Source organism: Sarcophilus harrisii, chromosome 4, assembly GCF_902635505.1.
Source record: "Sarcophilus harrisii chromosome 4, mSarHar1.11, whole genome shotgun sequence".
Taxonomy (NCBI): Eukaryota; Metazoa; Chordata; class Mammalia; order Dasyuromorphia; family Dasyuridae; genus Sarcophilus; species Sarcophilus harrisii.
The window spans coordinates 144,380,704-144,394,677 of NC_045429.1; the positions used below are offsets into that span (position 1 = coordinate 144,380,704).

Genomic DNA, 13,974 nt, shown 5'->3' on the forward strand with positions numbered 1-13,974 from the left:
TCTTCCAGTTGCAGGGATTTTAGTTTGATTTTAGGAAATTTGGATAAAGAAGGAGATCATTCTAGGTATAGAGCATCTTATTTTTGGAATTATAAAGAAGAAACCCAGGGTCACAGAAACCAGGAGAGGAAACAGTATTAAAAATAAATTGATTCACAATACCAAATGTTACAAATGTAGAGAAGGGTGAGGACCAAAAAAGAGATTACTAGCTACTGACACCTGTTTCCAGAGTGTGTGGGTAGAAGTGAAATTATATATGTGATGAACAAGTAGAAACAAAGAATATATACACAAAGAACACATACCTACTATACATAGGTAGTGAAAAGAATGAAAGACATACAAAAATAGTTTAAGGGAGAAAACAGAGCAAAGGAGAAAATATTTTGAATAAGAGAGATCTGGCCAAAGGTGTTCGTTGGTAGAGAATCAAGAGCTAGTCTTGAAGAAGAAAGTGAGGATACATGAGAGAATAGGAATGATCATTATAGCAAAGTCTTTTTTTTTTTCTTTTTTCTTTTTAATTTCCCCCGGTTACATGTAAAAAAATAAAATAAAATATTTTGGTTATATATGTAAATTCATTTAAAAAACAACAACATATTTATAAATCATGTTGGAAGACAAAAATCAGAACAAAAGGGAAAAACCACGAGAGGGGGAAAAAAAGTAAACATAGTTAAGTGTTGATTTACATTCAGTCTCCATAGTTCCCTCTCTGGAGATGGATGGTGGTTTTTATCCAAAGTTTATTGGGATTGCCTTAAATCACTGATCCACTAAGGAAAAACCCAATCCATTACAGCAAAGTTTTGCAAGAGGTGGGAATAGATATCACTTGGAAAGTTTAATCTTGTCAAGGAAAAGAGATATTTATTGAGACATAAGAAAGAAAGGATGGTTGAATATGAAAAGTACCAAGGTGGGGCAAAGGGATGATGGGGGAGTCCACATTTTGTGGTTTCAAACTTTTCAATGAAGTAAGGATTGAGATCATCATGGCAGAAATGAAGATGGGAAGTGGGGAACAGATATGTATTAGAGTTTGAGACGAGCAGAAAAAGCTTAATACAACCATAGCTACAGAATTTTGTATGCTAAGTCAACAAAAGCTGAATTTAAAAAGATGGTCAGAGATTAGACAGTATAAATTTGTAGTGGATATTCTATATTGTGATTTTTCTCTTAGTCTTTTATCCTAGTATTGTATTTAACCAAATATCAAGAAGACTGAAATTAGAAAGTTCTCGTGAGAACATCATGGAAGTGACCAGAAGGGAAACAAATAAAGCAAGAAAAGATGGAAAAAGTGGAAAGCAGATGACCAAGACATGGTGATGTTCAATAGAAGAAAAGTAACAGAAATGGTATGGAGGTAAGAAGAAGAGAGTCAAAAAGTGAATTATCACTTCAGAAATTTCAGTGGTAGAGGTTCAGTAAAAAGTGAGATCTAGATTGATACAATGCCAGAGAATAGCTAAAATGGCATTGAGAGGAAGATCCCTCTCAAAAGTTTGAGAAGCTATGTGCTGCAGGTATTAGAAAGATCTTTCCAACAGAAGTTTATAAAGTACACTTGTTACCTGATCCCAATCATATATTTTCTAATTAAAATTAAACCAAGTGAACATGACTATGTCTATAATAAACTGATTAAGAAAGACATTTCTCAGATTTCTACTGATTAAGTCAGATTCTAATCTTGCTTCCTTGAAATCTTAGATCGATGGGTTTAGATGATAAATCCAAGTCTGGGAGTTTGGGAATGTGAGTGGATGGAAAAGAAAAAGTCTTCAAGAAATGCTGCTCTCCTTCGAAACACAGCATCTGAAAACTTTGCAGATTAAAACCCTTAGTCAGAAAGGCAAGTCCTTTTATACTATTCCTTTTTCTATTGCCCCAAAAGTAACAAAAATGTCCAGTACAGAGGAAATGTTCAGTACATATTTACAGAATTGAAATGAGTAAGTGACCTTCTACTTCTGTAGTACTAACAGCATGATTAAATAGCAAAAATTCCCCAAAGATACTGTGTGTAACTGAGTGGCTGTTGAAAATCATTTGTTATGCCTATTCTGTTTTCAAAGAGAATGTGGCATCTAATAGGATTAATGTCAACTCATATCAAAAATGAAGCATAAAGTATATTATTTCTCCAGCTATTCAATATGATTTATAGAACAAAAGATAAGCAGTTTTGATGACTTCATCTTTAGAATCTCACTAAGATATTGAAGGCCACAATTCAGGATAATATGGGTCTATTTTAGGCTATGTCTTAATGAGTTTAATTACTAGAGGTAACATCCAAATGGACCTGTTCCACAGGCAATGAGCCAAATAGAACAGAAAAGAGATTAGGATACAGATTTAGGAGTTTTCTGCACAGATGTGATCATTGAGCCAATGGGAGTAACTGAAATTATTAGGGGACAGAATATAAAGATGTAAGAAGAGAAAGCCTAAAAAGATGCCTTGGGGGATATATCCACAATTAGGAGATAGGAAATTGAAGAATCAGGGAGAGACTGGAAAGGAACAGTCATACAGATAGAAAAATCAGAAGGGGGCAGCTAAGTTAGTATAGTGGATAAAGCATTGGACCTGGACTTGAGTTCAAATGTGACCTCAGATACTTAATTAACTGTGTGACTTTGGGAAAGTCACAATTTCAAATGCCTCAAAACAAAAACAAACAAAAACCAGGACAGAATTTTCAGAAACAGGGCACAGAGTAGTCAAAAATTTGAAAAACGGTGGAAATCAAATAGAATGACAAAGACAAATATTAGATTTGGCAATAGATTTTTTGAAATTCTGGAAAAGATCGATTTTAACTGATTGGAAGAATTGAAAAACAGAAAGCAAAGATTTGAGAAGCAAAATTCAAACCAAATCTTGAAAGGTAACTCTCAAAATGCCACAGCACATTTTTAAAAGATTTAACAAATATGCATTAAGCACCTATGTGAGGTCAAGGGAAGAAACAAAGAGTTTAAAATGAAAAGGAGTAATGTTACTACATAGATAATTAAGGGTGGGATGATGGAAAAGGTCTGGCCTCTCCAGTTCTGGCAGTGCTCCCCCTCAAAAAACCCTTTCCTTCAATAAAATACTTCAGTCAGTTTTATTTTTCATACTCCTTTAGGGAATCTTATAGAGAAAAATGGCTAGGGACAATAATATGAATATAATATGTACCTTAAATGGATTCATTATTTCACTAGTCTATTTATATGTAACTGAGTTACTTAAGCCTAGGTCTTTTCTAGATCCATACAACTCCACATTTTATATCTGAAAGCACCACCTTCTACATTTCGAAGTCTATCTATTAGTTCTGAAAGAATTCTAGTTTTTGCACATGTCTCACTAGATTAGCTAAAGAGAAAATTACAATCCAAATAGAACCCTATATCAAAGTTCAACAAAAAGATTGTAATAATGATAGATAAAATTTATATAGTGTTTTAAGGTTTGCAAAAGCACTTTACATATGGCACCTCATTTGAAGTACCATATGCTTGGGAAGTTTGACGGGGAAAAAGATGTTTTAGGCTAATTGGGATTGGGAAAGAATTCAGACAGGAGGTGTTATTTGAGATGGGCTTTAAAAGGAGGTCATTAGATACTAGATAAAGTGCTGGACTTGTAGTAAAGAAGACTCATCTTCCCAAGTTCAAATCTGATCTCAGATGCATACTAGCTGTGTGACCCTTATTTGTAAAATGAACTGGAGAAGGAAATGGCAAACCTCTCCAGTACCTTTGCCAAGAAAATCCAAATAGGGTAACAAAGAGTTGGACACAATTGAAAATGTGTTCTTCAGGACACTTAAATGATTGCAGATCTCTTCCTGAGGAAATGAAGGACTGAACAGTAATACAAAAATCGAGGAAATTCTAGGGCTATAGAGCAACATAAACAAAGGCATGGGAAAAGCACATGGTGAGTTCAGGACAGGAACAAACTAGTTTGACTCTATTATCTAGAGCATAGTAGCACATGATAAGATTTGAAAGTTAAGGTAGCACTTGATGTAAGAAGTTCTTGAATGCCGAGTGGGAATCATAGGACATTTCTAAGCAAGAATAACATGGCAAAAACTATGGCTAATGTGCAATATAAAGAAAGATAGACTGGCAGGTGAGAAAGAGTGAAGGCAGGATGATTTAACAGTTCATTTTGATAGTTCCCTTCATCAGGGCAACTTACAATGTATCCATCCCTGCCCAACTAGTACAAGCACTGCCTATGTCCTTGAAAAAATTCCAAAGAGAAGATCTATCCAAAATGCTGAAGGTTCTACTTGCTTTTACCTGATACTGTGAAAGCACTAATAAAACATTCTGGCTGTCCACTTGCCATATCTTGAACTTGCCATGTGAACAACCTATTTTCTCTTTCTATCTTACAATTCTTTAATCACATCTTTTATTTCTAATTCTCCTTGCAAGTTCCTCATAAGTTTTATGTTGCAGCCTACTTATACTCATCATGAATCCTGTCATTACCCTCTATATGATATTCATTTTTATTTTTTGGAGACAGTTATAGCCCAAGTTTTGCTGCCACATAAGAACACTGGTAGAAAGTTGAGATTGAAAAAGATAGGTCTTGGCTTAATTTCACAATTTTCCTGAAAGCCCACTCTCTTCCTCCTTTCAACTCTGAATCCAACATGCTGTCTATACCAGATAATCAAACAACGGACAAGCTATGTAAAGGATTCTTTCAAATGCATAATGAAATCTGGGCAACAGACTTTTTCATCCACTTGGTCTTTCTTGTGTAGAAAGAAAGATCAAATACACTTAAGTGATTGCAGATTTCTTCCTGAAAGCTTTGCAATTTTGCTGGGCTTGATACAATCAAGATAATATTATCCCCACACAGGAGACTTTGATGGACCTTACCATCCACACAGAATCCTTTTTCTATCTGGCCTCTCCAGAAATAATCCCTTTTAACACTACCCTGATGACAAGCATTAAAAATAAATAATAAAAAAAGATTTATATTCACTGAAGATACCACCACTTAAACTGACACTACACAGCATAATGTTGTAAGCTATTTACATATATTATCTCATTTGAACTTTACCACAACTCCCACAAGGTAAGTACACCCATTTTATAGATGACGAACATTAATATGACAGATTAGATAATTTATCCATTATCACACAGCTAATAAGTATTAGTGGCAGGATTCAAACTTAGGAATCCCTGATTTCAAGTTCAGTATTCTGTCTTAGTTTCCAACAACCATGAGCAAATTACTATGTGGCAATAGTTCAAAAGTCTTGCTGCTGTATAGTTTTCCTTGTTCTATCAAAATTAATCCAAGTGTTCAAAGAGATCAAGGTACTTACATTACAGTTAGAGGAACCATCAAATGATGGGTAAGAGCCATCTGGCCAATCTGCAGGATCCAAGATACCAGACTGCCTGTGCTGGGCTTCATATTCCTTGAGCTACAATTAAAAAAACAAAACAAAACAAAACAAAACAAAAAAACCCACCACACTTAAAACAAAAGCCAAAACACCAACCAGTCACAAAGTAATCATTTTCCTTATTATTAACAGCAGTAACCATTATTAATTTAAATACTACTATTCATTGAGTAGCAACAGAGAACATGGCTTCTAAAACTGGAGCAAGAAACATTCCCTATCTTGTAAAGTATAATTAAACCAAACTGATAGGTAAAAAGAAATTTCTATGTTCACTGAAGTTTTCATTTTCTTTGCTATTATTTTCTTACTTCCAATATAAAAACTTCTCCTTTTCAAGTTCAATAATAAGGCCAAAATCTGCAGCCATTCAGAAACAGACTACAGTCTGGCCTGCAAAGAACAACTGCCCACGCAAGTCACACACACTCCATTTGTAAACAGACACTGCATAGCATTCCACAATAATCTGCACAACAAAGATGGAATCCTGAAACGTTTTTCAAAAATCTTTTTTTCTTCTTAGTTTAAACTCCAGGTCACCAGTTCAGCATAATTGCATAATAAATTTTGAGCATTTTTTTTCCCCTTAGGAAACAGTAAGGATAGGAAAGGACACAACTATACTGCAAAACATGTAGGATACCTTTCAAGTTATTAAATAGTTTTCTTACATGACGAGTTTGAAATATAAAGAAAATCTTTGGCAAGTTAAATGAGCAATTTTGCATTAAATATAAGATCTTCTAGTATGATGTCTGCAAAGCTTCATGCTCTCTATCAGGGAACAAGAATGAAAATTCAACCTTGCTGTACAATGTGAGTTTAGTCTGTCTTTCCACTGAAGTCTTGCTCAGATGTGCTACTGGAGTGAGGCTGTGACTGTATTCAAAAAGATTGTAAGTGTATATTGCAGCAGAATCTTCCATAGTCGGGATGCTTTGGGACAGCTTAGCAGACAAACTGTTCAGAGGACCAGCCTAGCAAAATTGGAGAAGTTCAACACTTGGAAGTTAGCTATCAGTGATACTTTTTTTTTTTTTTTGTGGGGGAAGGAAAGTGCAAGGGAGACAAATTCACAAAAGACTATTTGCTACCCATACAGAATTTTTGAAGTACAAAAAGAAGAAGAATATGAACATGGGAATCACAGGTCATGAGCTGCTTTTCCTGGGCCTCAGTTTTCATAAATTGAGGAAGTTTGAATAAATAACCCTTAATATATATCCCTTCCAATTCTCAATCTATGATCCTAAGAATTGTTTCCTTTTTTTTTTTGGGGGGGGGGGGGGGGGTATTCATATTCCCTAGGGCTAATCATAGTGATATACACAAAGATGCTTAATAAATACTTGGCAGTCAGGTGACACATTGGATAGAGTATTCAATGGGAAGTCAGGAAAATCAAAGTTTAAAACCAGCCTTATGTACATAGTAGCCATATGACCCAGGCAAGACATTCAATCTGTGTATCTCAGTTTTCTCAAATGTTAAATGGGAATTAAAACAACACCAACCTCTCAGGGTTGTTGTGAGGATCAAATGAGATCACATATTTTGCAAACCTTAAAATTCTCTAAAAATGCTAGCTATTAATGTTATTAATTGGTGATCTTAAAAAAAACCACCGAATTAATATATATATATATATATATATATATATATATATATATATATATATATATATAATACATAGACACCATGCATCATTTTGTATTGTAAAAGAAAACAATTAGATATGGAAAAAAAATTGATAAAATAGACCACGAGATTAAAAACTTTCTTTATCCTTTGAGGTACTATTTTATCATTAAATTACAGTTTTTAAAAGAATAAAAGAATTCCACAATGTATTTTTAAAATTGGCAAACATTCTGGGTTTTGTGTTTTCCTTCACATTAAATTTACTTCCAGGGCTTTGAAACTTCATACTACTGAATATTGATATAGTTGTTTTGCATTTAAAATATAGCTAGTCTGACCTCCTCATTTCTAGGGTTAGAAGCTAGGTCTCATATTTATTTTTAGTTTGGAACCATCTTTGCCTCACAGAATATTAAACTGCCTCATTTTTATCATTTATACAGGTCCTGAAATCCCCACATTCTTCATGAAGTTCTTTTGTTTGTGTGAACATGTATCCCCATAGTTTCCCTCCCTCCCCACTCTTCATTTCATCTTGCCCAATCTCCAGCATTCTCTTAAAGGCACATCCCCATGACCTCAATATGATAAAGATACTTCATTATTCACGCATGTAGGTGTTTTCATGCTTTGATCCTACCTGCCCGCCTTTGTAATTAAGTTTGCCTTAACTTGGAGGCTCTTAGAGGGTAGAGCCCAGCTAAAAGTAATTCTCTTTGGTTAATGCCTAGTTTAATGCCATGGTAATTCAGTATTTGATGATATATGTTTCTTAATGGTACTTATTTCAAAATAGTAGTACCATCTTATGATTGTATAGTACTTTATACTTTATGAAATTCATGGGAAAAGTTAATGTCTGAGCCAGATTTGAAGTCAGGTCCTTCTGACTCCAGGGCTGGGGCTCTATCTACTTTTCTGCTTCATTTCCCCAACTTACTCATAATTTTATGAATATAATATACTCTGTTATAAAGGGAATAAAAAAAAAAAGAAAATTCAAGTTAAAACTTTTTGTTATGAAATAATGCTATTTCTTATTTTACCTAAACATATATTCTTATCCTTATTCAAAGACCCTGACACCCTCGGGTTCAGGATTTTGTAGTTATATTCTATCACAGTCTCATGGGTAAAGAAAAGACCTTAAAGATTATTTAGTTCTTTCTTAAGGATCTAAGAAGGATTACAGTAATACTATCCTAGATATCTGGCTTCCTGATTTAGTCTCAAAAACATGGGGATTGGGAGAGAAGTTACATTATTAATGATTTCTGATACTCTTTTTTTAAAAACGTTTTTAAGCTAAATACTCTCCAGCTATCTATTTCTGTTCTTTATTCTAACCTTGTTGGAGAAAAACTAATTATATCTGCAAGCTGTGCCTATTTGAGGACATTTCTTATACTTGAAAAGTTTCCAAGTTGCCAATATGTCTTTCCCTTCCTATCAATTCTGTATTTTCTTCCCTATGAGTCTTTTAAATCTTTTGATCACTTAGCTGTAATATTCTAAACCCTTTTCTGCAGTACTATACTTATGTGTCTAAATCTAAATGATGCAAAATACCTCATACAAGAAAGGATTCAATAATATAATACCAAAGTAGATTAGTAAACCACATAAATTGATATGTAATCCAAAGACATTTATTCACTTTAATAAACAATAATAATAACCAATAGCTAGCATACGTATAATACTTTAAAGTTGGCAAAGGGCTTTACAGATAAAATAACAAAATAATAGTAATAATAACAATAGCTAACACTTCTATAGCACTTACTATGTGAGAAAGATACTATGCTAAGTACTTTACAAATATTATTTAATTTGATTTTCAAAACAACCTTGGGGTGTAGGGGTTATTATCATCCTCATTTTACAGGGAAGAAAACCGAGGTAAACAGGCAGATTAAGTAAATTGCTCAGGATCACACACCTACTAAGTATCTGAGTCTGGGTTTGAACTCACATCTTCATAATTCCAAGTGAGGCACTTGATCTACTTACTGTGCCACTTAGCTGACTTCTAAGAAATCACTCAGAATTTTTTATAGTCTGTCCATCTTATAATTGGTTTTTATATTTTTATATTTTTCAATTCATGGGCTTAATTTGAGGCATATGCTCATAGCACTTTTGGGTTCTAAAGTGCTTCAGTAACACTTTAATAAATGATACTTCCATGACCTGAAAGTCTTTAGGAAGATTTCAAAAGTATCTTAGATTGTGTCCTCCCATACACAATCAACAAACTGAAAGGAGAAATCAAGTCAATCATCTAATTGTTCCATCATCATAATGTGCACTTAATGAACTTGTGCCTCAGTATAGCAAATGTGTACTCACTAGTTTAGAAGCTAACATACCATCTAAAAGCACCCAGTTCAATTCAAGGGAACATCTGGCCTGATTAATTTTAAATAACAGTAGCAATAATCACTTAAAAGCAAACATACACACACACACACACACACACACACACACACACACACAGACACACACACACACACAGAGACACACACACACACACAGAGACACACACACACATACCCGAAACTGGAAAGGCAAGTTTACTAAGTTTTTTTTTTTTTATTTTAACTTAAAAACTACAAAAACAACAATTTTTAAAATAGGGGATCTCTAGCCATGATTTGTGAGGAAACTTGATACAACTTATTTATGACATGATACCTGATACCATTTTGATTCAATGACTGTAATAATTATCTCAAATGAGATAATATATGTAAAAACTCTCTGCAAACTATAAAGGACTTGGAAAGATGCCAGTAGTTGTAATTATTATTGTTATCTTTAACAACTAACTTCTCTCTCATCAAGGGAGCATCTCCATTCCCTCTATTTATTTGACTTAAGAGCTTTCTGTCATAATAAGCACCTGTCCTTTGTGATTTTTCTAATCCTCTCAAGTTGCATGTAAGCTAAAAGAGTCAGAGATGTATGTATTAGTCTAGTATTTGATGGGGTTTTTAAAAAATGTATATAAAGCACTATGCAGAGAAATTTCCTTTAAAAAGTTAAGACATAGTTGTAATAGGAACCAGATAAAGACTGGGTCTATAATTTCATCAACTTGTGTTGGTAGACAGCTGGGTAATAGAGAGGATAAAACACTGATCTTGAGAGTCAGGAAGACGTTAGTTTGATTTCTGCTTTGGACATCTGTTAATGATATAACACTGGTCAAGTCATTTGATCTCTCAATGTCAGTTTCTTTAGCTATAAAATGGAGATAATAATACAACCTAACTCATAGTGGTTGTCAGGATCAAATGAAATAACATTTAAATTGCTTTGTAAACTTCAAAATACTCTTTAAATGTTATCACTGTTGTTGTTGTTATTATCACTATTATCTTAGTAGCTTCCTATACCGGAGTATATAACTCCGGTTATATAGTAACTAAGTAAAATAGCGTCAGCATTATTTTGTTAAGAATAGTGGTCTGCGTATATCAAATGGCTTACAATCTCAAAGAGCAAGGAGGGGAGGGAAGGAGAATACTTGGAACTCAAAAAAATTTTTAAATGCTAAAAACTGTTTTTATATGAAACTGGGGAAAAATAAAATTTTATTAAAAAGAGAAAATAGTGCTCTTGGACACCTCCAAATGTAATCAAAATACTCTCTTGACCAATACAGTCCTCTGCCCTTCAATATTCTAGGGTGATTTAAGATAGGGAAAATCAAGCAACAAGAAGTAATGTCATTAATCTCTTACCCTTGCAAGGGCTTCTTCAATAGTGATCATCTTTTCCTTGACCATCATCATCAGCTGGATGCGCTCTTCATCACTCATTGTTATTTCACTTGCCACATAACCAACATCTTCACCTGGATATAAAGAAAAAGGAGGAGAAAAATATGTTTGAGATCACAAATTACCAAAAGACCTAACTGTTAATCTTACAAGAATAACCATGTAGAGTGGAGAGACCTCCTCTTGCATTGTATTAATGGGACAGTAAGGTGACAGTATTGGGTCACAATTTAATAACAGCATATCACAGCTTGGGAAAAAAAATTAAAACAGAAGTGAAACAAAAAAGCTTCCTCTAAGCTGCTAGAAACTTTCATAAGGGAAGCATACCCAGCATGATAGTTTCAGACCCAAGAATATAGAGAACTTTTTATTTGCCAGTGAAACTATACTCGATTAACCCCCTTCAAATCATAGAAATATTCCAAAATGGTGTAAGATTTCCTTGACTTCTCTTATTGTCTATGAAGCAAATTATATCACCCAAAATCTGCAGCAAAGTTCTGATGTTATAAAACAAAGATTTGGTAACAGGGTAAATTGTAGAAAATAAAACAAAGCTTCATAAACTGGCAAATCAGGCTAATGGGTTATTTTACTCAGTTAATACAGCTGCTTTATGAGGAAAAGGAAATTAAATGAAATCACACAGATGACCCATTTTTTAATTCACTAAAAGGTCTGTTTACTTATAAATATTTAGATGCACACAAACATAAACATGCACAAACTCAGTACACAGTAATGGCTAGGCTACTAGACAGGAAATCAGCAAGGTTTTGCTTCAAATGCTCCAATATTTAATAGCTCTTTAGCAGTAATAGCACTCTAGTCTCTCTGAGCTTCTTTTCCACACCATCTGTTAAATGGGGATAATAACACCTATAATGCCTACCTCACAGGATTATTATGAGCTTCAAATAAGATAATGTGGGTGATGCACTTTACATCCTCTAAAGCAATAACTGGTGTCAAATTCCAAGAGAGACAGATCCCTGTAGGCCACACATTGATTTAGAAAACCACAAATGAATATCATCTGTGTTATATCATATTTTAATTTATTTTGTTAGATGTTTTCCAATTGCATTTTATTTTGGTTCCTAAAGGTTTGGTGCTACATGCAGCCCCTCTCTAAAGCAACATATAAATGTCAGTTATTGTTTAAAAAAATATAAGTGCATATATATAATATATGACGTGTGCATAAATTATATATAACATATATGTATATGACATGTGTATATATGTAACAGAATGATACACATATATATAAGCCTTCATATATCATATATACTTACATATATACAGTCATATGGATGTGCATTATGGATGGATGTGTATGAAAAGCTCACTGTACAGTGAATAGAGAGCTGATCTTGAATTCAAAAAATTGTTTCTGACATGGACTGACAGTGTGATCTTAGCCAGCTACCTCCTTAAGCCTCCCAGAGTTCCTAGGCAATTCTCTAAAACTAAGTTACAGAACAATTACTCATTTTCATTGAAAATGGAACTTCCTTACCATGAGGTTCTTTAGACCAACCAAATAATATTTATTATGCCTCTATTACATGACATAGTAAGCAAGCACTGGGTTTGCCCCCCCCCCCAAATGTTCATACACCCATAACCATACCCATATTAGCAGTAGCTTTAACATGATAATCCCATGTATATATGTAGCAATGCATATATACTCACACGGCATTATTATCATAAACAAGGTTCTGAATTATAACAAGGTAGATGTTTTTGATGCAACGTTGTAAGCAGCTAGAATAGAATTGTAGCTAAAAAGCAAGCCCCTTGTCGGATTACTTTTAAAGAGCTTTCCTAAATTGCAAACAGATTCCTTTCATCTTTAATATATTAGAACCATGTAAGCAAGATCTGTACCTTTAGTCAGCATTGTGAGAAAGGATCCATCTGTGCAAGCGTGCTGGCTTTAACAAACCAAAAATAAGTGTGCACTGCAGTCATACATCTTTCTCTCCCTAGCTTATCTTTCTTATTCATCCTTTACTAGTTCCTTATGTTATTAAGATTTCAGCTATGGCCTGCCCTTGCTGCAGAGAAGTAAAGTGAAAGAGCTTGGTTTTATCATCAATTATGATGGACTTAACTCTTCTCAGTAATACAGTGATCCAAGTCAATTCCAATAGACATGGGATGGAAAATGTCACCTGCATCCTAAAGAGATTGAATACTTCAAACTATGCTATTTTCACCTTTTAGGGGAGGTTGCTTTTTCCCATAGATTTTTCCTTTTTTTCTGATTTTACTTTCACAACATGACTAATGCAGAAGTATATTTAAATTGGTTGTACATGTTTAACCTATATCAGATTACTTGCTGTTTTGGGGAAGGTCTAGCTAAGGGAGGGAGAAAAATTTGGAACTCAAAGTCTTACAAAAATTAATGTTGAAAACTATCTTTGCATGTGATTGGAAAAATAAAATACTATTGAGGAAAAAAAGAGCTTAGTTTTTAGACTGTAAGGGACAAATTCAAACCAGAGGTTGTTTTTGAATTTGCTTTTTCCCCTTTGTTTCCCTATGTTTTCATTTTGCATATAGCTATCACCAAGTGTTCTCTGATCCTTATCTATGTGACCTGACCATACAGAATGGATGGTGAACATGGAATGATAAATAATTGATGTTGTTTATTTTACTACTCACTTCACCTCTAATGGGAGGGAGGGGGTAGGACTAAGAAGGACAAGGAGCTGGGATGATTTTTCAGCAATTATTGTTTTTTTCTAAGTGGACTGGTATGTTTTTAACATTTGTCTATAATAAAGGACTCAGATCTGAGACTGAATTTTACCCTTGAATATTTCTAGGAAGATACTATGAAGAGAAAGCTTCATGGTTTAAGGCTTCCTCCAAGTTTAGAAAAATAATGATTCTTATAAGCATAAGCCAACTTTAAAAATATATCGCGTCAAACATAGCCAATAAATACAGGTGTGCTGGCCCACAAATCCATGCTTTTTCTGTGAGCATTTCCATCTCCCTTCTTCAGTTTACTAAATAAAAAGAAATCTTCTGAGCAAAAAGTGTACCCAAGTC

At 33.9% G+C, this 13,974-nt stretch overlaps 1 protein-coding gene across 5 annotated transcripts in view; it reads right to left on the reverse strand.

Moving 5' to 3' along the window:
* Window positions 1-13,974, reverse strand: part of SASH1 (SAM and SH3 domain containing 1) — a 378,674-nt gene that overhangs the window by 70,814 nt on the left and 293,886 nt on the right. For 4 of the 5 annotated variants that reach the window (XM_031968398.1, XM_031968403.1, XM_031968399.1 and 1 more), the window contains exons 7-8: window positions 10,858-10,970; window positions 5,381-5,482 (exon numbers count right to left, since the gene is read on the reverse strand). In XM_031968398.1, coding sequence (XP_031824258.1) covers window positions 5,381-5,482; window positions 10,858-10,970 — 215 coding nt within the window. The remainder of the gene's footprint in view (window positions 1-5,380; window positions 5,483-10,857; window positions 10,971-13,974) is intronic. The other variant, XM_031968401.1, reaches the window with a different exon arrangement.